The following is a 23,821-nucleotide window of genomic DNA, read 5'->3' as shown; positions in this document are numbered from 1 at the left end:
GATGTTAACAAAAGAGCGGTGGCATTTTTGTAAATAAGTAGACTTAGTTAACATCGGTTTTGCCAAAACCGATGTTAAGGGGTCCATGGTAACATCAGCGATGTTACTATGGAGTACGTATGTGAGGTAAACATCGGTTATGTTAGTATGCCGTTGTTAACATCGGTTTTGTAAAAACTGATGTTATGGAGTCGATGTTAACATCGGTTTTATTATAACCGATGTTACGTAGTTGATGTTAACATCGGTTATTTTTAAAAAACCGATGTTGTTATCATTATATATTAAACTTCTGAAATTGCAGAACCCGCGCGCTTGAACCCTATCGTTCTTCTTCTTTCTCCTTTTGCCTGAGATCGTCTTTGTGTCAAAGTCGCCTGCGCTTCCATGAATGCAACCACATTGTGGAGATCGTGTTTGTGGAGATCGTCTTTGCCACTTATCCATTGAGGTACGTCCTTTCGTTTTAACATTAGGCATTCGTTGTTTTAACATTTGCTAACTTTCGCAGGTCGAAGAAAAGTAGGAAAGGAAAGAGTCCCGGAAAGGGTACTCCTAGGGCGTTATTGTTGTTTCTCCTTCTACCTGAGTTCGTTTTTGTCGCAAACTGGGTTGCGCTTCCGTGACTGCAACCACATTGCCGAGTTCGCGTTTGTGGAGTTCGTGTCTGCGCTTCCATCGAAGGTATGTCTCTGTTGTATGTTAATGATGAAAATCCATTTTTCAATGGTCAGTCTCTGTTGTGATGTTTCGAAACCCTAGTTAGGCACAAAGGGTTAATAGTAACTGAATGTGTAGTGATTTAGGACCATATGTAACTGCCTTAAGCAGTTATTGCAGAATAAATTATGGAGTAACAACAGGGGGGGTTAGGCAGTTTTTAGTGGGTTTTCAGGAAGGGAGAGACGAGGCTGTGAAATTTACATAGAGGGTTTCAGGGACAAAGCTTTGATTTACACAGAGGGTTTCAGTGACAAAGCTTTGATTTACATATTGAATTTCATCCAAATTTTTGACAAGTCATTGTTACTTCCATCAATATTGATATTGTATCATGCTTAATTATATGCATTTGCTTATTCTGATCATTGTGTGTTGTGTGATTATTTCTTCCATGCAGGTACATGATTCCTATTTGTTGTGAGAGTGAAATGATGGGCAGCAGCACCAACTGAGGTGAGTGTATATTTCCTTTTTTTTTTGTCTTTATCTTTGTTAGTTTGTTATATATTTTTTATTTTATATGTTTGAGTTTTAAATGTGTAAAAAATAGAAATAGAAAGGTTTGCTATCATTCTTTGAATGCCATCATCTACCTTTAATGATTCACATCTAAATTGGTCCCTGTTTAATTAAATTAATTAGTTATTGCTTTAGTTTGACTGGATAGAAGTATGATATGTTTTTTTTGGAAGGCAAATTATATATATGTATTAATATAGTCAAAAACAGTACAAGAGGTACTAGAAAAAGATGTTACAAAGCACCTCTGGTGCTGCCCTCCAAAAACCCAAGCTAACCCAACTAAAAGGATAACCCACTCGGATTAACCAAAGGAATCTGAGATATTAGAAGACCATTGGTTAAAACTAGTGTTAAAGCCTTTTTCTCTAGCTTTTAACCAAGACCAAGCTAAGAACAAAGCATCTTCCATGACTTTAGATGTGTCAAATGGTTTTTCATGGAAAATGAGGAGATTCCTATGCTGCCATATGGTACTGGTCAGAGCAACCCACCATCCACACCATGAACTATGGTTTATATGTGCTCCAAATCCATCACAGAATTGTAGAAAATGATCCACTGGAGAAGTTGGGAGAGGTCCCTGAGCCTGTACCCATGTCATCGACTCCCACCACAGGCCTACTATCCTCTTACAATTAAAAAATAGATGGCCCACCTCCTCCTGTTCTAGGCCACAGAGGGGACAAACAGTGTCCTGGATGATCACATTTCCTCTTATGAGATTAGCTCTAGTAGGGAGCCTGCCTTTAAGAAGCCTCCAAGTGAAAACTGCAGCTTTTGGGGGAATTTTCAATTTCCATAGTAATGTTGAGGATCTCAGTTCAGAGGCTGGAGTAGAGGGGGTTATCATTAATTTGTAGGCTGACTTTGTGGAATAAACACCACTAGGATCAGTTTTCCAAGTCATGATGTCCTTAACATGCCTCTGAATATGTATAGAGCTGATTTCTTCCATAAAATTGACAGTTAGATCACTTTCATGATCAAACAGATTCCTCCTCCATTTCAAGTCCCATCTCCAGTTATCTTGAGAGAAATTTCCCATCATTGAAATAAGGTCGGGTTGCTGTCTATTAATGAGAAACAGTTGATTGTATTTCTGTTGAAGAGTAGGACCTTCCCCTAACCATTTATCTTTCCAAAAGCTGACTTTATCCCCACACCCAACCTTCCAGCTCATGCATTGTTGAAAAATGCTTTGATCAGATGGGTGATAAAGCTTTCTTAGGTCCCTCCACCTGTATGAATGCCCCCCTTGAACACGAGCTAACTGAAAATCAGACCAGCCTCCATACTTAGAATTGATAATCCTAGCCCAAGGTTGTTGCAGATCAGAAACTAAGGCCCATATCCACTTTCCCAACAAAGCTATATTAAATTTAGAGATATCTTTAATCCCTAGACCCCCCTCAGACTTGGGCAGGCATACAGTCTCCCATTTTACCCAAGAAATTTTCCTATGGTCTTGGTCCCCCCCATAGAAAGTTCCTTTGCAAGGCTACCAGTTTATTTACTACCCTTTGTGGAATCTTGAAGAAGGATAATAAATAAATTGGTACAACATTGAGAACAAAATTTATTAGAGTTATCTTTCCTCCCATTGATATGTTTTTCTGGGCCCACTTAGATAGTTTAGACTCACATTTTTTGATTAAAGGCTCCCACACAACACTGCTGGAAGGTTTAGCCCCAATTGGAATACCCAAGTAGGTGAATGGGGTTTCCAATTGTCTACAATTCAGGGTTTGAGCTGCTTCATTGGTCCAAGTAACAACACCCCCTATAACACCAAACTGACTCTAAGCATAGTTAATATTCAAGCCCGAGACCATTTCATAACCTCTTAGCATGGCCTTCAACACCAAGACATTGTCCCATGTAGCCTCACCCACAAAAACAGTATCATCTGCATACTGTAGAATGTTTATGGGTTCATTTTTCATTCCAACCCTGTAGCTACTATAAAAATTCTTCCAGTCTGCTTCCCTCATTAGGCCTATGATGCCTTCCCCAACTATGTTAAAGAGTCAATGTATGATATGTATTCTTAAAAAATTGTCCATGAGCTGTTTGATAGAATGACTGAAAAAGGCTTTAAATACACTCTCAGTATAATGTCTTTTGAGAGTCAATGTATCACCATGAAGTGAGAGTCATATTGTTGATAAAAGGCTTTAAATACACTGGCTAATTTCTGTATGGTTTTTTTAGGGCTATCATTTACTACTGCTAATTGGCGTTGCTGTGGAAGCGCTTTGATTATATCTTTGAAGCCTCAAAGTCAGGTATTTATATCTTTGATTCGAAAACTAATTTGAAATTGTTGTTGTATGCATTACTGGTATATTTGTAACTTATGCTATGGCTGTCTACATGACCTTTCTTCAATTGGACTGATATGTTCATGCCTCTCTACATGACCTTTCTTTCATTGGACTGATATCTTTGAAGTATTTACTGTTATTTAAACTCTCAGAACTTGTTCATTGTTAGTGTTGAATGTTTTTGTAATTTTATCTGCTGCCCTTCTCTATATATATGTTGTGACTGCCACTGCCCTTCTTTCTCTCTTGCATTATCTTTTTTTTTATCAGTAAAATTATAATTTGTATTAATAACTGTGAGTACCAGAGGTACTAAATATACAAGGTAGAAACCAGCAGACTAGCAGAACCATAGGTCCTACGAATCAGGTGCCAATCTAAATAGAATACAATAACCCTGCACTACTACCCTAATCAAAAAATGTTGTTGATAAATAGAATTATGGTACACTTTGTTGATAAAACTGAATTAATGAGAGTGATTCTGCCCCGCATAGATAGACTTCTTTGTTTCCATTTTGCAAGCTTGGCTTCAAACTTCCTTATAATAGGCTGCCAAACACTCCAGCTCTTAGAAGACACCCCTACCTTGCAAGTATTTTGTTAAATAATGTGATTGTAGTAAATTTTTTATTAGATTTAATTAAATAAATGTTTAGTATTTTGTTCTTTCCTATTAGTCTGTTGATAGCTAACTGGAATAAAAGAAAAGCTAAATTGCAAGGAATAATTCTCATATCTTGTTATTTCATCATTACCCCTTTTTATAGCCATTTCATACAAGATATTTTGCTAAGTTGTTATAACAGAATTTTGAAATTGCATAACCACACAGGTATCAAGTAAAACGTGGAAAAAGCTTTAAGCGCAAAGTAGAAGGAATTCTAAAATCTGCTATCGGGCTTGCAGCTCCCCTGGTCCTTATACGAAGTCACTGAGGTACTTGGGCCTATGTGTGTTGCGTTTTGGTCTGTTATTGCCTCTGCTATTTGTAGTCATGATTTCCTCTTGGTTGGAATTATTGTCTGATGCTGTTATTTGTGTGATATATGGTACTGTTGTTAGTGTGTTGCTATCATCTGCATGTTTTTTTTTTATCGGAAAAAATATATAAATATTTCATTATGTAAATAGTGATGAAGTACCAGAGGTACTTTGTACATAGATAGGATCCCATAGATATGGTTCCTTAGAAAAAAACTAATACATTTTAATTAGGAACCATATTATGGCTAATACATCTGCTAAAGCCCCAATAAAAATCTACCCTCTAGTGATACAAAAAGCCTTGTTCATGTTGCATTCGATCTGCTATGATGCATGAAGTGGTCTTTTGGGAAAGCACCCACTGATTTGACCCATGAGACTGTCTCCCACCACAAGGGAAGTACCTTGCTGCAGTTGAAGAAAAGGTGCGCTGCATCTTCATCCAAATTGTTCCAGAACGGGCACAATGGATCAGCTATGTCCACTTGTCTTCCTCTTAAATTCATCTTCGTTGGTAAATGGTCTTTGATGAGCCTCCATGTAAATACCTTTGCCTTAGGTGGTATTTTAAGTCTCCACAGAAGCGAGAAACTCTCATCCTCTAATTCCCCCCTTATTTCCCCCAGCAGAAACTTATATGCAGTTTTGGTCGAATAGATTCCACTCGAGTCTTGCTTCCAAACCCATCAGTCCGCTCCTTGTTGTTGTACTGCTAGCCTTACTGTTTCCTCTAGGTATTCAGCAGCCATTGTAGCTTCATTATCAAATAAGTTTCCCCTCCATTTAAAGTTTCATTCCCACCGTTCCTCCTTATGACTTCCCAAGAGGCTGATAGGTTGCTGTTGTTGGTTAGAGATTTGATACAGCGTAGGGAAAATAATGTCGTATTGGAGAAAATAATGTTGTTCCTATGCTTCCATATCGAGTAAGTAAGAGCAAACCACCACCACTGCCATCTTTTTCCCTGCAACCCTGCAGAAGCTCCACAAATATGTTGATAGGTTTTGTTGTTTGTCTCCCCCTCCCCCTTTCCAATTCTGTTCTGCCTCCCTCAGTTACTCACATTCTTTGCCTTGCCTTGCTTACTAGTCCTATCCAGGCATTGGGGCTAAATAATAATAGAGATCAATCTAGGAGGAAAACTAAAACTGCAGAGAAAGGCTTATCCAAATGGTGAAGGGAAGTCGAAGTAATTTCTTTTCTTCTACATCAAAATTATCTACTTCTTTTCTTGAATGGATAATTTGCAATCATGTAAAAGGTACAATACATAGTGTAGGGGTTTCACAAATCCCTATGGGTAATTACAGAAATAAGACAAGAAAAAAATAGCAGAAAAATTAAGAAATCCTAATCTAATAAAAACAAGAAATGATAATTAAGAAATCCTAATTACAGAAATAAGCCACACACACAGCCACACACACAACCACAACCACACACACACACACACACACACACAGCCACAGACCCACACACAACCACACACACACACACCCATAGACCCACACACAGCCACACACACACACACACACCCACAGACACATACACATACATAACCACACACACAACCACAAACACATACACATACATAACCACACACACACACACACACACACACACACACACACACACACAGCTCCAACCACAAACAGACACACACACACACACACACACAACCACAAACAACCACACACACACACACACAGACATATACCCAACGATAATAATAAAGCATAAGCACCCTTCAAACCCAGCATTTTAAATTAGATATATAAACAACTGTTGATGTCTATATTTTCCTGTAATTGAATTTTACCTTTTGTATGTTCTTGTATGTGATCAGTGTAATTTGCTATATAAACAACTGTTGTTCATGCTGAGTGAACCTTAGATTCCCGTTTGAGACTCAATGCAATGACTCTTGCGGACAATTTGCATTAGTCATTGTATTTAGTCTTGAATTGTCCGTTTGGACAGTTTGGGGAGACTGGTATTTTTATGTTAGATTCATTCGTGAAGCTGATTATTATTTTCATTAATTTGATTAAATTTCGGTTCAATGCATTTCAAGTTATTCTCTGAGTGCATACTTGATTATCAGGAAATTCATTTCACCGATGTCAGGTCGTGTACTTGGAGACCAATGCGAAATGCTGCCGAAATTTAGTCAAATTTTTGTAAATAATGGTAACCCTGACGTTTGAAGCTAACATAAAAGACAGTTTTCCTAAATGGGATAGGGCCACACCTATAAATAAAAAAATTGAGATTTTCATGCATGGAATTGCTTAGATGGATCGAAGTTGGATGAATGAAAGTCGCATGAGCCCAGAATATGAGGATGGTGTCGAACAGTTTTTGCAATTTGCTTCAGAAAGAGGTCGACCGAATGAAGAAGGAAAATATTATTGTCCTTGCATCAACTGTTTGAATGGAAGACGACAATTACTCGATGACATACGAGACCATCTATTGTGTGATGGGATTAAGAAGAATTACACGACGTGGATATGGCATGGTGAAGTCACAGACATGCAGAGTGGGTCCCAATCTGAACCGTTTGATGTAGAAATGGGAGATCGGTTAGAGGACATGATTCGTGACGTTGGACAAGAGTCTTTCCAGCAAGCACACGCCCCTGTGTATGAAGGATTGCAGAGTGATTCTAAGAAGCCTTTGTATGCAGGGTGCAAGAATTCCTTAACCCTATTGTCTGCTGTGTTAAGTCTGGTTAATGTCAAGGCCAGGTATGGGTGGAGTGACAAAAGTTTCACCTCACTGCTTGAGGTAGTGCACAATCTGCTTCCAGAGGACAACACATTGCCTAAAAGTTACTATAAGGCGAAAAAGATATTATGTCCAATGGGTATGGAGTATCAGAAGATTCATGCTTGCTCCAATGATTGCATACTGTACAGGCATGAATTCCAAGAAATGTCCAAATGCCCTATCTGTGGGACTACAATCCCGGTTTCGTTAACCGTTGGATTGTCATGAAATTTGGATATGTTGTTCGAAATTCAGTTTAACACGCTTTTACCGTTGGGATTTGCGAGATAATATTTGTGGGGAGAGAAAAATAAATCGCATGATGACAATATAAGTGGAGGCTTCAATCTCTTCTCTGTCTCTTTGACGTTTGGGAACTCTATCGGAGCAGTTACAGAAAAAAAATTGGAGGAATCTCAGTAAACCGCTAGAGATGCTGCTATCACTAGCTGTAGACACGTGAGCCCGCTTAGAGGTAAGGGATGAGTTATTCACAATTGGGAATTAGTGAGAACATGTGTAGGGATCCTTAGAGATATCAATTAGAATGGGTTTTTGGGGTGTTTTTGCAATTTTCATTTTATCCTTATAATTATTACAGTGAATTATATATGTTTGACATACCAATTGTTGTGAAATTGATATGCTATTGTGTTGAGCGTGAACCCTATAAATCGAGTACTTTTTCTAATTAATATGAATTGATGAAATAAAGTAAGGAGAAATTTAGAGAGATATTGATTTTGTATTTTCTCTTTTTCTTGTTGTCTAGGTTTTTATATATAATTTAAAAAATTAATGTCATAATTGAAATTGACCAAAGTGTTCATATAATTATTTAGAATTTGTGCATTGAAAGATTACTTTGTAATTTGTGATTCAATATGATGTATGCTAGTTTATATATATATAGAGGTAGTTATTTATATTAATAATTTATGTAAATAATATTGTAGAGTGTTATAGTATGATTCCAAAAATTATTAAGTGTTGGAGTTTGAGAATATTATGGTTAAATTTCATGAACATGTGTATGTTGTACCTTATGAATATCATTGGAAATGTTATGAGATGGTTGATGTGATGTTATGAGATGTTAAAGTGTGGACATGATATTCGATTGTGAATAAGTGGATGCGTTAGCACTTGATGTTACATTAATTATATTGTGAGCTATGAATTATACAATAACCCGACCAGTGTTTATGCGCAGTGTTAAAGAGAAAGTGTAGGTTCCTAGTTAGGAACCAGTGTTAAATTGTAATGCAATTGTGTTAAACATGTTTGAAACATGAGTGTGAGGTCGTGTTATTGTATAATTCATGAGCAGTGCTTATAAATGAAATATGTGATGAATTGTGGAATAATATGTTGCCTTGAGATTATAATATTGTTATTGAGATTGAGTAAAAATGTAAAGTAGAACATGTGTTGAATTGTGAGATACGTGAAAGTATGTGATGGTGGATTGTGACATTATGAGATGTGAAATTGTGAATGAGTTTTGGTTGTGAATAAGTGTGTGATTAACTCTTCATGTGACATTATTTATGTTGTAAGCTGTGAATTGTACAATAACCCGATCAGTGTTATCTTGAGAAAAGTGTAAATACGCAGTATTAAAGAGAAAATGTAGGTTTCCTATTTAGGAACCAGTGTTAAAGAGAAAGTGTAGGTTCCTATTTAGGAACCTGTGTTAAATTGTAGCTCAATATATTGTACGTGTTTAACACACGAGTGTGAGGTCATGGGTATTGTATAATTCACGAGCAGTGTCTGTGTGCTAAAATGATTTTAGGGGTTGGACCTGAATCAGGAGGGAGAGGCCCTGAAGGACTCTTCGGAGTGTAGGCCTTGGGGGTTACCGGGTTTGAGTGTTCCTTTAAGCCTATGCTGATCCCATATGGTTGGAGCATTCTCGCAAAACATCGTGATCCTGACTGGTCTCCCTATGATCTTACTTAGTGAGAGTGACCTGACAAACCCATTGTGTGGTGTGTCTTGTTATGTACTCCTAAGCGCCCCAGGGTGGTTTTTCATTGACATGGTACCACATTGCATATAGGCTTGAGTCTTAGCATAACTGTTTCATACGCTTGCTAATTGTGTATATGAAATTGACGTGTTAGTATGTCTTGATCAGAGCGTGTGATTCTTGTGTAATGTGATTGATGATTGAACAGTGAACTTTGAATGACAAAGTGGTGGAATTACGTGAATTACGTGTAAGTAAGTTTTATTTGGTTTATATGATATGTATATGTAGTTGTCTTGTTTCTCTATTAGTTAGGAATGTGATAACTCACTCCCCGTGTGTTGTTTGTGTTTGGATCCTATGATGATCTTGAACTTTGTGTTCGGGGGAGCAGATGACTAGGTGTATTGCTTTAAGGAATCTTGTGCTGAAGGACATCAAGACACAACGCTCTGATAGGATGTGGCATTGGGGTATAGGGTTTTATATTAATTGTATGAAATCTTAGATGGTATTGTTTGAACCGAGATGACTTTATCATATATGTAGAAGAAAGTGAATGTGAACCTTTTATCCCTTTAAAAGGCTTGTATTTAAAATGTTTTAAAAAAATACTTTTAATTAATATTTGAATTTTTATTCCTTTGTTAGTATATATGTGAGGGGTAGAGGGTGTCACAATCTGTGCTTCTTCCTCGTCTATCAAGTCAATATCTTTCCTTTCAACTTTTGTTTTGTAGATTATAGTGTAGTTTACAAAAGCAAAGGTGAAAGGAAAGATATTGAGCTGGTAGAGGAGGAACATGCACGGATTGGTGTTGATCCTTCTAGTGAGACCTCCAATAAATCTGAGAATTATAAGGAGGAAGCACGGAAGAAAACACAGAAGCATAAACCAAAGAGGGTGGAGAGTGTCATCGCTGATGCAGAAGCCTTTGGTGATGACTGGAAAATTCTGATTGCTCTATGCATTGTGAAGCTGAAGCACTAGAACATACGAAGAAAAGAGATGCAGGCCATCAAAGTGTGTCATTGGAGAATAAGACAGGAGATTCAACTATGCTGAAGATGGGAGATTCAGCTAAAGTTGTGATAAAACAAGACATGAAGGGAAGAAGGCATAAATATGGGTTTAACAACAACAAACGTGAGAAGGCACAGAAGAAAAGGGTGGTGGATGATGAAACTGGCGACAAACATCAGCTGGATGAAGTCCTATGAAGATCCTCCTCATTCTCAAAGAGAGGAACGAGCAACAATTTGAAGGTTGTACATTCAGGAACTAAAGAATTCAAAATAGCTAGTAATAAGAGGGATTTGTTTTTGGGATTTTCTGAGCACCAAGAGCGGCTACGCAAGAAGCTTGCACTTGAGGAGGGAAGGATATTTGCAGGTAATGAACAACTTTCTTAACTATTTGTCCTTAAGATTTTACTGTTTCTTTTTGCTAATATGTAAATATAAATGGTATAAGGGTATCGCGTAAAAACATGGTCTATATTTACTTCTAAGATTGTTAGGGGTAAAAATGACCATGTCCATAAGCCATAGCCTTATATTATTTATATTTACATATAAGAAAAAAATACATTAAAATCTGAAGGACAAATTGTTAAGAAAGTTGTTCATTACCTGCAAATATCCTTCCCTCCTCAAGTGCAAGCTTCTTGCGTAGTCGCTCTTGGTGCTCAGAAAATCCCAAAAACAAATCCCTCTTATTACTAGCTATTTTGAATTCTTTAGTTCCTGAATGTACAACCTTCAAATTGTTGCTCGTTCCCCTCTGTCTTTTCTGCAAAAAGGAAAATCAATATAAAAAAAAACATGGATGAAGTCCTAAGAAAATATATATCAAAGAAAACATGGATGAAATCACAATTAAAAAGCACAACTACCAATCTTTCAGAGTCCTTTGGTTAATTTGTCTTGTCTCCTTATGTGGTGGGGTTTTGTTTAATAATATTATACTTTTTCCATCCAAAAAAAACTTATGACTGATCCTCTTTTCATTAATCCTATTTTGTATGTTATTGTATAAAAGATCATGGGTTCTCCACCTGCCTTCACTCCTCCTCCTCCTCCTCCTCCTCCTTCTTCTCCTTCTCCTCCTCGTCCTCCTCCTACTTCGGACGCATCGGCTTCGACGTCTGCCGTGAAGCGGACACGCAAAGCTTCACGTATACGATCTTTGTCCACTAGAACACAGGAAGAAATTAAAAACATATTTGGGGATTGTGGCACGTGATAAGGTGGACATCACCTACGAGAACTGAAAGGAGGTCCCTATTGCTTAGAAGGACCTGATTTGGGAGGATATTCAGGTATTTCTCTTTTCTTATTTGATTTTATGTAATTAATAGCCAAAAAATACTTTATTGTAACAAATAAACTTTGTTTCATGTTGTCAGGCAGAATTTGATATCCCAGAGGCTTCTGACAGTAGGACGAAAAGGAAGTTACTACAGACCGTGGGGGAGAGATGGAGGCAATTTAAATCAGACCTCACGAGGAAATGGGCCCTTGCAGCCGATCAGGATGGTGTTGAGGACACTGTCTGTGACAAATACGACATTAGCAAGGAAAAGTGGGCCCAGTTTTGCCAGACTCGCAGAGACCATTCTTGGGAGGTATGTTCCTTGCCATTAAAGTTGTTTTTCATATTAAACATGATGTTGTTATACTTCATTCTACCCATTTCAAACATTATTGTTTAATTTTTCCAGGATGTGCGCATCAAGGCACAGGCCATCCTGAAGCAGAATACTGCCCCCCACGTTTTGTCTCGTGGGGGTTATCATTATTTGGAGCAGAAGCTCCTGGCTGAGAAGACAAAGAAGAAGCTGCACAGTCAGGAAGCGTTGATGGCGTCATCGACCCTTCATCCCCGGTCAGACGCCACGTGAAGTGGAAGATGACCTGCACGAAGAAGACAGGGGAGATGATGACTGAGGCCACAAAGGAAATCGCTGAGAAGATTGTAAGTCATTTTCAACTAACCATTACAATTATGTTTGAATATTTTGAGAATGCCATGTACCACTGTGTGTTTTCTGTGCATGATTCGTTTGAGAAGCAGACCACACATGGATCGTTCGTCCCCCATGGACGTTAGGATGTTATGGCCGCTGCTATTGGACGTCCAGAGCACCTTGGACGTGTCCGTGCTGCTGGAGTCGGTGTCACCATCAAGCAATACTTTGGATCGGCTCCACGGATGTCCCGCAGCACTTCCTCCCTGCCTCCTGACGAATTACAGCAGCTGACCCAGCAGATCAGGGACTAGCTTGAGGAGTGCATCATAGAGAAAGTGACGAGGCAGGTCATGGCATCCTTCAGCCAGCTTCAGTCACAGATGCAATCTCAGGGACTTGCAGTGCCTCCTAAGCCTCTGGTTGGTCCTGGTCCCTCCGGTCCTCGAGTGAGCACAAAGGGGAGTTGTGTTGATCCCTCAGGAAATGATCTTAAGACGGGTGACTCTGACAGGTGCGGCTTGTTCATATAAGCAGATCCTGCCCGCCTGGTTGCCATGGGGAGAGTTTATGAGGGATCCACTCTTGTTAATACCACTCCTTTGTTGACTGGCCAAGTAAAGGTGAGTGTGGACGAGGTTAAAGATGCAGATGCTCCACTTCCTGTACTCACTGATGAGGTTTCCTTAGTGGGGCAGACACTTCACACCTTCCTTGCTTGGCCGACACATTTGGTCAAGTCTTTATCACACCAGGTACTTATTGTCCTTATTATATGTTTCTTTTTTTTAAATTAATTCATTAAGCGTGCCTCAAATTTGGCTATTTAACTTTGTTTCATGAACAAGTAGCTATGTCTCCGCCAAAACCACCTCCGATGCCCGATCTAGAGGTCGATGATCCGCTTTATCTGATGACATTGACCATCCCAGAGCTTTTCTTGAGGCCTTATCAGGTTAGATGGGATGCCACCATGTTTGGGGTCGTTAATCCATATTTCCCCCTGTACATAAAGCACGAAGACCTCTCCGAAATCGCACACGATGGTCGATGTCTCAGCATATCAGTGTTACAGTTGTGGATTCTGTAAGTCATTATATAAAAGGCTTTTATTTACCTAAGTTATGGCTCTCAATTCATAAATATTTAACTTTGACTTAACATAAACAGGCATCTCACTGAAACATGTATGCGAGCGGGGAATTCTGATATCTATGGATTCCTCGAGCCTCAGTCCATTCAGAGGTCTGGGCAATCGCAGTTTGAATCAGAAAGTTACATAAAGAGTTGGATGCAGAGTTCACAACGCGATGTGTATCTTGGAGCCTACCTAAATGGGTAAGTCACAAAATAACAAAATTTAATTAATGTTTACTAATGTACTAACCCATTTTAGGTTCCACTGCAGCAGACACTGGTAGATGGTGGTCATCCTGCCCAAGGAACACTTAGTTGTCTGGTTTTGTTCATTGCATAACAGGCCAGACAACTACCTTAAGGAGATTATTAATAGGTTAGTGTTCTTTTCAATACATTTGCATTGTAATACCTCAACGTACAACACCAATTTTTAATTGTTACTCATATGGAACAGTGCTATCAAGGGTCTTGATGATGCTCCATAGCCTAAATGAAAGGCTCATGCTAGGTGGATTGTCGTCAAGGTACGTCATTTACATAAAACTTCTACTTATATATATTTCTTTATGTGTCTGTACACTAGTTGTTTAATTAATATCCAAATTTCATTATGTATTTAGTGTAATAGACAAAAAGGAACTATTGAGTGCGGCTACTATGTGATACACTGGATGTCCACCATCATTTTAGGAACTTTTAGAAATAATTGGGAAGCGGCAAATTTATTTCAAAGAAAATCGATTTATTTATAATTTGTATTACATTATTAACTTAATATGATTTATTTCACCATGCAGTATTTTAACAATCCTAGACCATTGGAGCCTGAGAGATTAAAAACATTGCGGATCCAGTGGGCACAGTTTTATCTCCGAGTTAGAGATCATGCTTAGGATTTAGGGACATTTTTTAACATTTTTTACATTTTCTATGTAACATGAACATTGAATTCATTTGTTGATTGTTCTTTATAATATATAAATCAATTATTTGATGTTTATTATCATTAAAACTGCTTGAAAGCAGAATAAAATGTTTATTTGCTGTGAATTGGGCCTCCTGAAATTGCATTTGATAGGCACAATTTTGGGTTTACTGTAAAAACAGAAAGTATATATAAAAAAAATACTAGAAAACAACATCGGTTATTAACAAAAACCGATGTTAATATCATAACCAACATCGGTTATAATAGAAAACCGATGTTAACGTTTGTATATTAACATCGGTTTTTTGTGTATAACCGATGTCAGCGTTTGTATTTTAACATCGGTTATCTGTAGATAACCGATGTCAACTATTGTACATTAACATCGGTTAATTATAAATAATAACCGATGTGAATATTTGAATATTAACATCGGTTATTTATAATTAACCAATGTTATATACAAAGAACTACACCAAATAAGTGTATGCATCATCAACGTTGACATCGGTTTTCTAACAAAACCGATGTTAAGGGCATATATTAACATCGATTTTTTTAGAAAACCGATGTTAAACTAACATATTAACATCGATTTTACTGAAAAACCGATGTCAACATTCATCATGCGTACACTTTTTTTGTTGTTGTTCATTGTGTTTAATATCAGGTATTTAGAGAACCGATGTTGTCATATGTATGTTAACATCGGTTCTCCAAAACCGATGCTAACATTCATACATTCAACATCGTCACTTTCAACATCGGTTTTAGAACTGATGTAGAATGTTCTAAATAACCGATGTTGAAAGTGTATTTTCTAATAGTGAGTTCACAGCAAGCTCAGAATCCAACTTAATCTCCACACGCGAGAAGCCCTTAGACTTTGCTAACACAACAGTACGAAGAATCGCCCACAGCTCCGCCTTAAGAATAAAACATAGGTCTAGATTAACGGTTAGGGCAGCAATAAAATGACCCTAACAATCTCGAATTATCCTACCACTCACAGCATACCCGGACTGAGGAGAAAAGGCTCCATCACAATTTAGCTTAACATTTCTTGGAAAAGGAGGACCCCAATTAAGTGAAGACCTTGATCACTCTTGGGACAAGACTTCCCCGAGACATACTTGATTAACATGAAGAAAATCCATGAAATTCAACCTAAAATCTTATTTAAAGAGATTAAGTCTAGTATCACTCCAACTAATATATAGGCACATTAAAAATTTAGGAGAAAATTTTATCTGTCCCTTAATGTTATTATCTATGATTTAGATTAATGAAATTAATACTTCACATAACATCCACACACTAGAAATTAAGACATAATCGCCCATGAAATTTCAATCCACGATCATGACGTAGAGTTAATCAAATAACTCAAAGTATATATATACTGACAAAAACATCCAAATATATTATTCAAGCAATTAACAGAGAATCAATTTTGTAAGGAAAACGTAGAATTTTAAGTTTATTATTAAAAGTTTCTTATTTCTTTTATTAAGACAGTTTATATGTCTCATAAAAAAAAGACAGTATATATATATATATATATATATATATATATACAATTTATAAATATATTGAACTTGAGATATTAAATTTTTAATGCATATAAATTTTGGAAAGGGGGACTCAATTAAGAGTGCCTTTATTGAAGCATTTTAAATTTATTCTCAAAGAAAGCATACATAGAAGATTAGAGATATATAAATATTGAAAATACACAAAATGTGAAATCACGAAATCATCTTATTGATATTTCTAATAAAATTAATATATTAATATTTTTTATAAATAAAAAACAAATTATAAAGACATAATACACTAAGATACTCCCAGTATTATCGATAGTACACGAATAAAATGCTTGAACTGCTTATAATGCACTTTTAAATCTACTTGTAGCCAACTCGTTAGCGTGGCTCATTATCGTTGCATTTTACTGCACTCCAACAATTCCCCTGTCAAGGTTTTCACTAGGTCGTACGTGTCCACTGTCAAGCTGAATTCATGGTCCATCTACAGTATAGAACAACCATATATTGATTATTTAATGTTCCATACGATAAGCATGCAAGTGTGAGAAAGATACTAACTAACTAATTTAGCTTTATTTTTAGCTTTTCTTAGAAAGTAATTATATCAATTAATTCCATATAGTAAGCATGTAAGTGTTAGAAAGAACTTACTAAGTCATTGTAATTATCATCACAAAATATTAATGAAATTACACTTTGCATTTATCAAACCAAAAGAAGAGAGAATTTTATCGTCTAAAATGATCCTATCTTATTTAAACATTATTATTTCTAATAAAAAATACTTATTATCTAGAAAAAAAACCAACAACAAAACTATATGATTCTTTTGATCCCTTATTTTTTTAATTATCTTTTTATTTTTAAAGTTCAACATATTTAATCTTCCATAATCTATAGAAATGATACAATGATGTAAATTAAATTTCATTATGTTCATAAGTAGAGAAACAATCTTTTTAACAGAAAAATTCGTATTTGATATCTTTATCTGTAAAATTTTCTTAAATCAGTGAGGGTTACACATCACAAATAAAATTAGTTTCTGACTAAGTAGATATATGGATTCCAATCGATGAAAAAAAAATCCTCCATAAGTTATTTTCCGATCTCCAAATTTTTTTATATTTAAAAATTTGAAGGTTTATAATAAAATTAGTAATGAAATGATATTGAGAGTTTAGAATACTAGAATTAATAGAAACTTGATAAAAATAAGATTTGAAATTAGAATTGAGGACGGAAATTTTGGGGATTTTTTTATTGGTCTTTTTTTTTTCTTAAAAGAAGGAAATTTAAGCAATTTAATTTGTAAAGATTATGACAAGAAAAATAGAATTTGAGGGTTTTTTTTTATTAAAATTGATGAAAGGAAAAAACTTATTAAATTTTAAAATAAAATAATTTAATTAACTTGATAAAAACATGAAAGAACCAAAATAACATAAAATTCAAACTAGAACCAAAAACATAATTCTTCAAAAAAAAAAAAACCAAAAATATACTTACCAAAGTAATTACATGCATGTATATTGAAGATAAAAAAAACATTAAAATGTTTGCTTTTTATCTTTTGGCTTTTGTAAAGAGAGTAACTTGCTTTTAAGGATAAAGTGACAAATGTACATCCATATTTGTATTAAAATTTGTAAACTTAAGTTAAACTTAAGTTTGTAAACTAAATTTATAAAAGCATCTTAAGCGCTGTTTCTCCAAAACTGAATTTCTAAACACAATTTTACTATCTAAAATATATTTTTGGTGTAACCAAACATGACCAAACTAATTTTATCCTTAAAACATATATACTTTTAGAACACTTCCACCAAAAATCTAAACATATCTTAGGTCATTGATGAAAAAATCAATTGCTAATACTCTAACACATTCATAATTTTTTATGATTAATTAAGCATGTAATATATTATCGTTGATTTTCTCATTAATGACTGATGTTGTTTATTTTAATTTAAATTACACTATACTTCTTGAAGTTTTTTTCAAATCATGAACATGATCCTTGTTCTTTTTAACATTCACAACTTTTCAAAATTATAATGGTAAATGATGTAATGTTTTTAAAGAATTAGTATAATGTATAAAGAGTGTTAGTTTAATATTTTGGAATCCGGATCTGAACAATCGACACTTGGACTGCAAACCCAAATTTAATTTGAAATAATGGAAAGGTAAGGTTTTCATTTTGAGGTGAAGAAATATATTTTTGGGTATATGAACAGGATCTAGAAAACTCAACACAATAAGAAACAAGAAGAGGAAATGGAAACTGATGAATAAAAGGATTTTTTTTTTATCCTTTTTATGTAACTTTAACGAAGCCAGTGAATTATTATGTTTTTAGTGTAACATCGCCGAAGTCTCTCCTTGCTTCAATGTTTTGAAAATTTTAATCAAAGACGGATGAGACCTCTGAATCAGGGTTTGATTGGTTCAATTGTTAATTTTTCAAAAATATAAGGAGTTAGTGGAAGAATAAAAAAAAAGGAGAAATATAGTGTATGTAGTATATGAAACTATCTCAATGACTAGTATTAGGATAATTTACTCTATTTATCATCTAAAATGAGTAGTTTACTTTAGAGAAGTGTTATCCTTTTCCTAAACATCAAAGTGTAAGGATGAAAAGTTATCCTATTTAATTTTAAAATATAATTTTTGAAATGAACAATGGAACTGATCTCTTCATAACACGACATTTATAATAGTTGTGTATGTGTACCTACCTTAGCAATGCTGGTAATGCTGAGAGCGGAATTCCCAAATGGCAAAACATTGCTACACACTATGGAGAGATTATGAGCTTCAAGCTTGGCCAGTAGCTTAGGTAAAATGTTCTTTTGCTTCTCACACGTTACTCTGATGACAACATCTTTTCCTGAGACTCTTGCTTCAACTTTGGGACATATCTTGATAGGTTTATCATCACATGCCCAAACGTTGTCAGCAACATTGGTTTTATTTATTTTGAAACATCCTACGGATTCTGTCTTTCTCTTCTTGTTATCTTTTTCCAAATCCTTTACACGCTGCTGAAGATATTTCACATGCTCTATAGCGTTGTAAAGAACAGAAGCCTTGTCCATCTACACATTAGAAATATCTTAATTATTATTTTATAAGCTAATGATGGATTGGTGTGATCTAAATTTCTTAAGTTTGGCTTTGAAATTACAATAACAACAAAATTAAATTTTATTCCAGTGGATGACTCAGATATATGAATATCGATCACAAGAGATCATTAAACTAGCTTAAAAATCAAATTCTGGGAAATATTATTATTTGGCATCGAAATCTAGAAAATTATTTGAGTTTAGTCACCATTCATGCTGTTAGAAGGAATGGAGGTTTAGGTTAATTTAAGGGGCAAGTCTATTATCAAGTGAGATGAACTAATGTTTAAATTTCAGTGAGATACTCATATTTTGTATCGTATACCATAGTGTTTCGAATAGGATTATTTCTAAAGAACAAACACTTCTGAGAAAGAAAAAATCAGGTCATTAAAAAGTAAAGTGGTACTCATATTTTGTATCCGACATTGTCTCAAACAATATTACCTTAAACGAAGGATACTAGTGACAGAAAAAATCATGCAATTAAAAAGTCAAGAGAAAACATATGAACTGACCTTTTTCAAGCCCGGAATAAGGGCTGAAAGAGCTATGAACAGTCTGCTGATATTCTCTCTCCTTTTTCTCTCAGCCATTATGTGATCAAAGCTTGTATCCCTCTTGAGGGGTTTTCTATTGGGTAGCTCTTCTTGTGTCTCCTTTGAATGTTCACCATGATATAATTGGCAAGTTTTCTTGGAAGTAATTGGCACTGAAGTGGAATCCTCAAAAGACAGAATGCAAGACTTTGGTTTCTGTGGAGAAGCATGTTGTTTGAGACTTGTCATATCAAAGCTAGTGTTGATCTCTTCCAAAGATGAAGAATTGCTCAAAAGGGTGGTTCTTTCTTTTGTGAGATATGAATTAGGGGAGTGATTTTCCCATGAGAGTTCTCCAGGATCCACTGAATTCTCTCCCTCCAATGGTTCTTCAACAGAGTTCATGTCACATTCAGTGGATAAATGATAGTCATTAGTGTCCTGCAAAAAATTTCAGGAATAAAGTTATGCATATAATGTATATAGATCATATATCATATGTTATATATATAATATGATTGATTCGGATCTCCTATTACCAAAATAGAAACCCATTTCAGCCATGGCTCATCCATTGTTTCCTCAAAATTGGAAAAACCTAGCTAGCTCCTGCTTATATGTGCTTCAGCTATTGAAGAAAGCAGCGACAAACTCAATGATGTGAGAATCCATTCAATGCAATTACAATAATTGTAATTGATAAAAGTATTATTATGCGAGAGAAAATATACGTTTTTTTTTTTTGTCAAAATTTGTGGCAGATGCTAAAGACACGTTCCTCACACTTTTCCTTAAAAAGTGTTGTCAACTCGTCATCGTTGCAATTAACGATCTTAAGAGCAAAAACATTTTAACCTAAGGTTCTTTCTGAAAGTTTTTTTAAACTATGTTTAATGTCAAAAATTGATTTGAAAGTTTTTTTTAACTTGAATAGCATGTTTAGATTAATTATAATTTGTAAATGATGTTAATTTGGTCTGACGCGAATAAAGCAACTTTGTTGTTACTTCTGTTAAAAAAAATCTTTGTTTTTCACTTAAATTATTGTGGGAATAGGTTTAAATATCTTTTACACAGTGGGGAGTGATTAATATATGCACCGAAAATATAGAGAAATAAAAAAAGAAAAAAAACACATTCATGATCAAACAGAAGTCCCTCAAAGAAAACAAACGGGTGGATGGGTCCTGAAATTGAATGATGAATCCCCAACATTGTCTTCACTATATTGAAAATTAATGATCACTTTGTCTTTATATTCTGAGTCTCGCAGTCATTGAAAAGGTTGGCAACTGTATCAATCAGAGGTCGATCATTAATTCGATCGATGTGAGTTTGGTAAGTAATTTCAATTAATTTATAATTTATTATCGTATTTATAAAATTGTTTGAATAAAAAAATGTTTAGTGAATACATTTATTTCATTATTTTATGATTTTAATTTTGAAACACTGTTAATATGATTTTTTTATACTATTAATTAATTAAAAATCACCCAATATATGTTGAATTCGCTATAAATGTATTATATTAAGTAAGTTCTAATTTTATAACATTTGTTCATGTATTATTTCAAATAATATTGAAACATATAATTTATTATACTTTTTTTTTTCCTTTTTTGAACAAAACAAGCCTATACTTATAAGTAAATTCTATACTCGTGAAACCTATTACAACATAAATGAAACGAAAAGCGTGACAGCCACATCTACCCGTGTTACTAGAAGATAATTTGATTGTTTTATTCGATTCTATTTTATTTCGTTTTTATAATTAAAAATATGCAAACATAGCCTAATGCTTATAAAAGGACAATTAGCCCAGACAAAATCAAGCTAGTTTCTTACCCCCACCTCTGATTGTGAGGATCCAAAGCAAAGAAATTGATAAAAGAAAAATGCCAAATATTGGAGGCTGTGGGTGTTATGCGTTATGGTTGTGTTGTGTCGTGTAATAGTAGAGAAGAGACTGTAGTGCGTGTTTGGAGGTGCTGGTGGGGAATGGGATCATAAGAAGCAAAAGAATCACATAAGAACATGACAAACTTAAAAGCTGTTTGAGATGATTTTGTTTTACAAAAAGAAAAAGAAAAGTGGAACCGGATGCTGGTGACTTTAAGGCATGCATAGAGGCTAGCTTGACTTGTAGTGCAAAGAGGTAGGGGTGAAGATGGGTTTGGTCGGATCAAGTTTAGAGGCAAATAAGATTCAAATAAAATACCAGAGATTAGATTTAACGGAAGTAGTCTTCCATGACTTGGTGAATTAAAGTTTAAAACTATTGGACGAGATGTCCACATTTAATGTTCAACAATATATAAACAAGATATTGACTCCAAATAACACCCGTGGAAAACAAAACAAAAAAGTTCAAATAAATTAAATTTCTTCTCCAATCAAAATTCCAAAATCACAGGCCACTATTAAAAAATATGTTTTTTACATCGGTTATTTAGAACTTTCAACATCGGTTATTAACCGATGTTAAAAGTACCGATGTTGAAAGTATTAATGTTAACATTAGTTTTTAAAAATCGATGTTAACGTAAAAATGATAATATCGATTATTTAAATAACCAATGTTATATAATAAGAATTATACAAAAAAAAGTATCAATATTTATATCAGTGTTGGCAGTTAACATCACTTTTTGTATAAAACCGGTGTTAAGTGCCAACGTTAACATCGATTTTTGTAGAAAACCAATGTTAACATTTTGAAAGTTAAAATCGGTTTTTGTTGAAAACCGATGTTAACATTAATAGGTAACATCGGTTTTTGAAAAAACCGATGTTAACATTTTGGAAGTTAACATCGGTTTTTGTTGAAAACCGATGCTAACGTTAATAGTTAACATCGTTTTTTTTTAAATCGATGTTGTTATTAGAAATTTTTTTAAATAGATTGTCTATTTTTTCACTAAATCCAACAATTAACTTGCAAATTTGAAATCAGACCACACAGCACAACATATATCATTTGCATTCTGTTTTGAAATAGTTTTTAGTAGAAAGCTAGCTAGTAAACTATCAATTGTAAAAAATCAATTGATAACTATCAATAAAGAATTTATTAATACCTATGAATAAAGAATATTCAATGTTAAAAGGAAACATCAATTGTAAAAAATGTAAAGCAAGCTAGTAAACTAATTAAGTAAACTAAAATTACAAAGTTGTCTAACATCCTAAGTTGCCTAACATCCTAACTAAAATTACAAGCTAGTAAACTAAGTTTCATTTCTAACTTTGAGATAATAGTTTACCCACTGGATGTGAAGTGCCTTCAATCTGTCTGATTCCAATGGTCTAACATCATTAAAATATTGCATGATAAAATAAAACATAAGTTAATAATATAATACCAATGATAACAAAATCAAATTTGTTTGGTATAAACAATTATCGTTTCCCAATTATTCCTGAAACTTCCTAAGATTATAGTTGGCATCTAGTGCATCACGTAATAGCCACACTCAATGCTTTATTTTTGTCTATTACACTAAATACATAATGAAATTTAGATATTCAACTTTAACTACAAATTAGTGTACACAGACATAAAATATATATAAGTAAAATCATTGTTTAAATTAATTACTTTAACAACAATCCACCTAGCACCAGCCTTGGATTTAGGTTGTCGAGTATCGTCAAGTCCTTTCAAAGCACTGTTGAATACAAGGAATATTAAAATATTGATGTTGCTGACTAATGCTAATACAAATGTATTGAAAAACAACACTTGCCTGTTAATTATTCCTTTCAGATAGTTGTCTGGTCTATTATGCAAGGAACAAAACCAGACAACAAGATTTTCCTTAGACAAAATGACGACCTTTGCCAGTGTGCATTGTAGTGGAGACCAATGTAGGTTATTGTAGTATTATACATTATTTAAATTCATTTGTTCAGTTTTACTTACCCATTTAGGTAGGCTCCTAGGTAGACATCCCATTTTGAATTCTGCATCCAGTTCTTGATGTAACTTTCTAATTCAAACTGCGATTGTCCAGATCTCTGGATGAACTGTGGCTCGAGGAATCCATACACATCGGAATTCCCTAATCGCATACTTGTCTAAGTCAGATGCCTATTGTTGTCAACACAAAGTAAATTATGTATGAATTTAAAACAATAACTTAGGTAATTAACAATAATCTAAATTGACTTACAGAATCCACAACTGTATAATAGAGATGCTGAGACATTGACCACCGTGTGCTATTTCAGACAGATCTTCATGCTTTATGTA

General features: G+C 34.7%; 1 protein-coding gene and 1 long non-coding RNA gene across 2 annotated transcripts; one reads left to right on the top strand and one right to left on the bottom strand.

Annotated features, from left to right (window-relative positions):
• The first annotated feature begins 635 nt into the window (after positions 1-635).
• LOC102666640 (uncharacterized) lies at positions 636-11,403 on the top strand. Its single transcript, XR_415125.3, has 4 exons — positions 636-684; positions 1,121-1,176; positions 3,457-3,530; positions 11,345-11,403. It is a non-coding gene; the product is annotated as an uncharacterized lncRNA (long non-coding RNA).
• Positions 11,404-16,083: 4,680 nt separating this feature from the next.
• LOC100783561 (transcription factor bHLH25) lies at positions 16,084-20,335 on the bottom strand. Its single transcript, XM_003530075.5, has 4 exons — positions 20,103-20,335; positions 19,543-20,004; positions 18,635-18,994; positions 16,084-16,371 (listed from the first exon to the last, which is right to left on the bottom strand). The coding sequence occupies exons 1-4, from the start codon at positions 20,136-20,138 to the stop codon at positions 16,279-16,281; spliced, it is 951 nt and encodes a 316-aa protein (XP_003530123.1). The 5' UTR covers positions 20,139-20,335; the 3' UTR covers positions 16,084-16,278.
• Positions 20,336-23,821: the final 3,486 nt, after the last annotated feature.

This window comes from Glycine max, chromosome 7 (assembly GCF_000004515.6).
Source record: "Glycine max cultivar Williams 82 chromosome 7, Glycine_max_v4.0, whole genome shotgun sequence".
Lineage (NCBI taxonomy): Eukaryota > Viridiplantae > Streptophyta > Magnoliopsida > Fabales > Fabaceae > Glycine > Glycine max.
This window is presented reverse-complemented; position numbering and strand designations above follow the sequence as displayed.

What these genes read in the sequence shown, in the direction of transcription:
- LOC100783561 (XM_003530075.5), bottom strand. Translation starts at nt 20,138, where the DNA reads ATGGATGAGCCATGGCTGAAATGGGTTTCTATTTTG. An exon ending in TGAAATGGGTTTCTATTTTG is followed by an intron (nt 20,005 to 20,102) that starts GTAATAGGAGAT and finishes AATTTTTTGCAG; the next exon opens with GACACTAATGACTATCATTT. An exon ending in TTATTCCGGGCTTGAAAAAG is followed by an intron (nt 18,995 to 19,542) that starts GTCAGTTCATAT and finishes TCTAATGTGTAG; the next exon opens with ATGGACAAGGCTTCTGTTCT.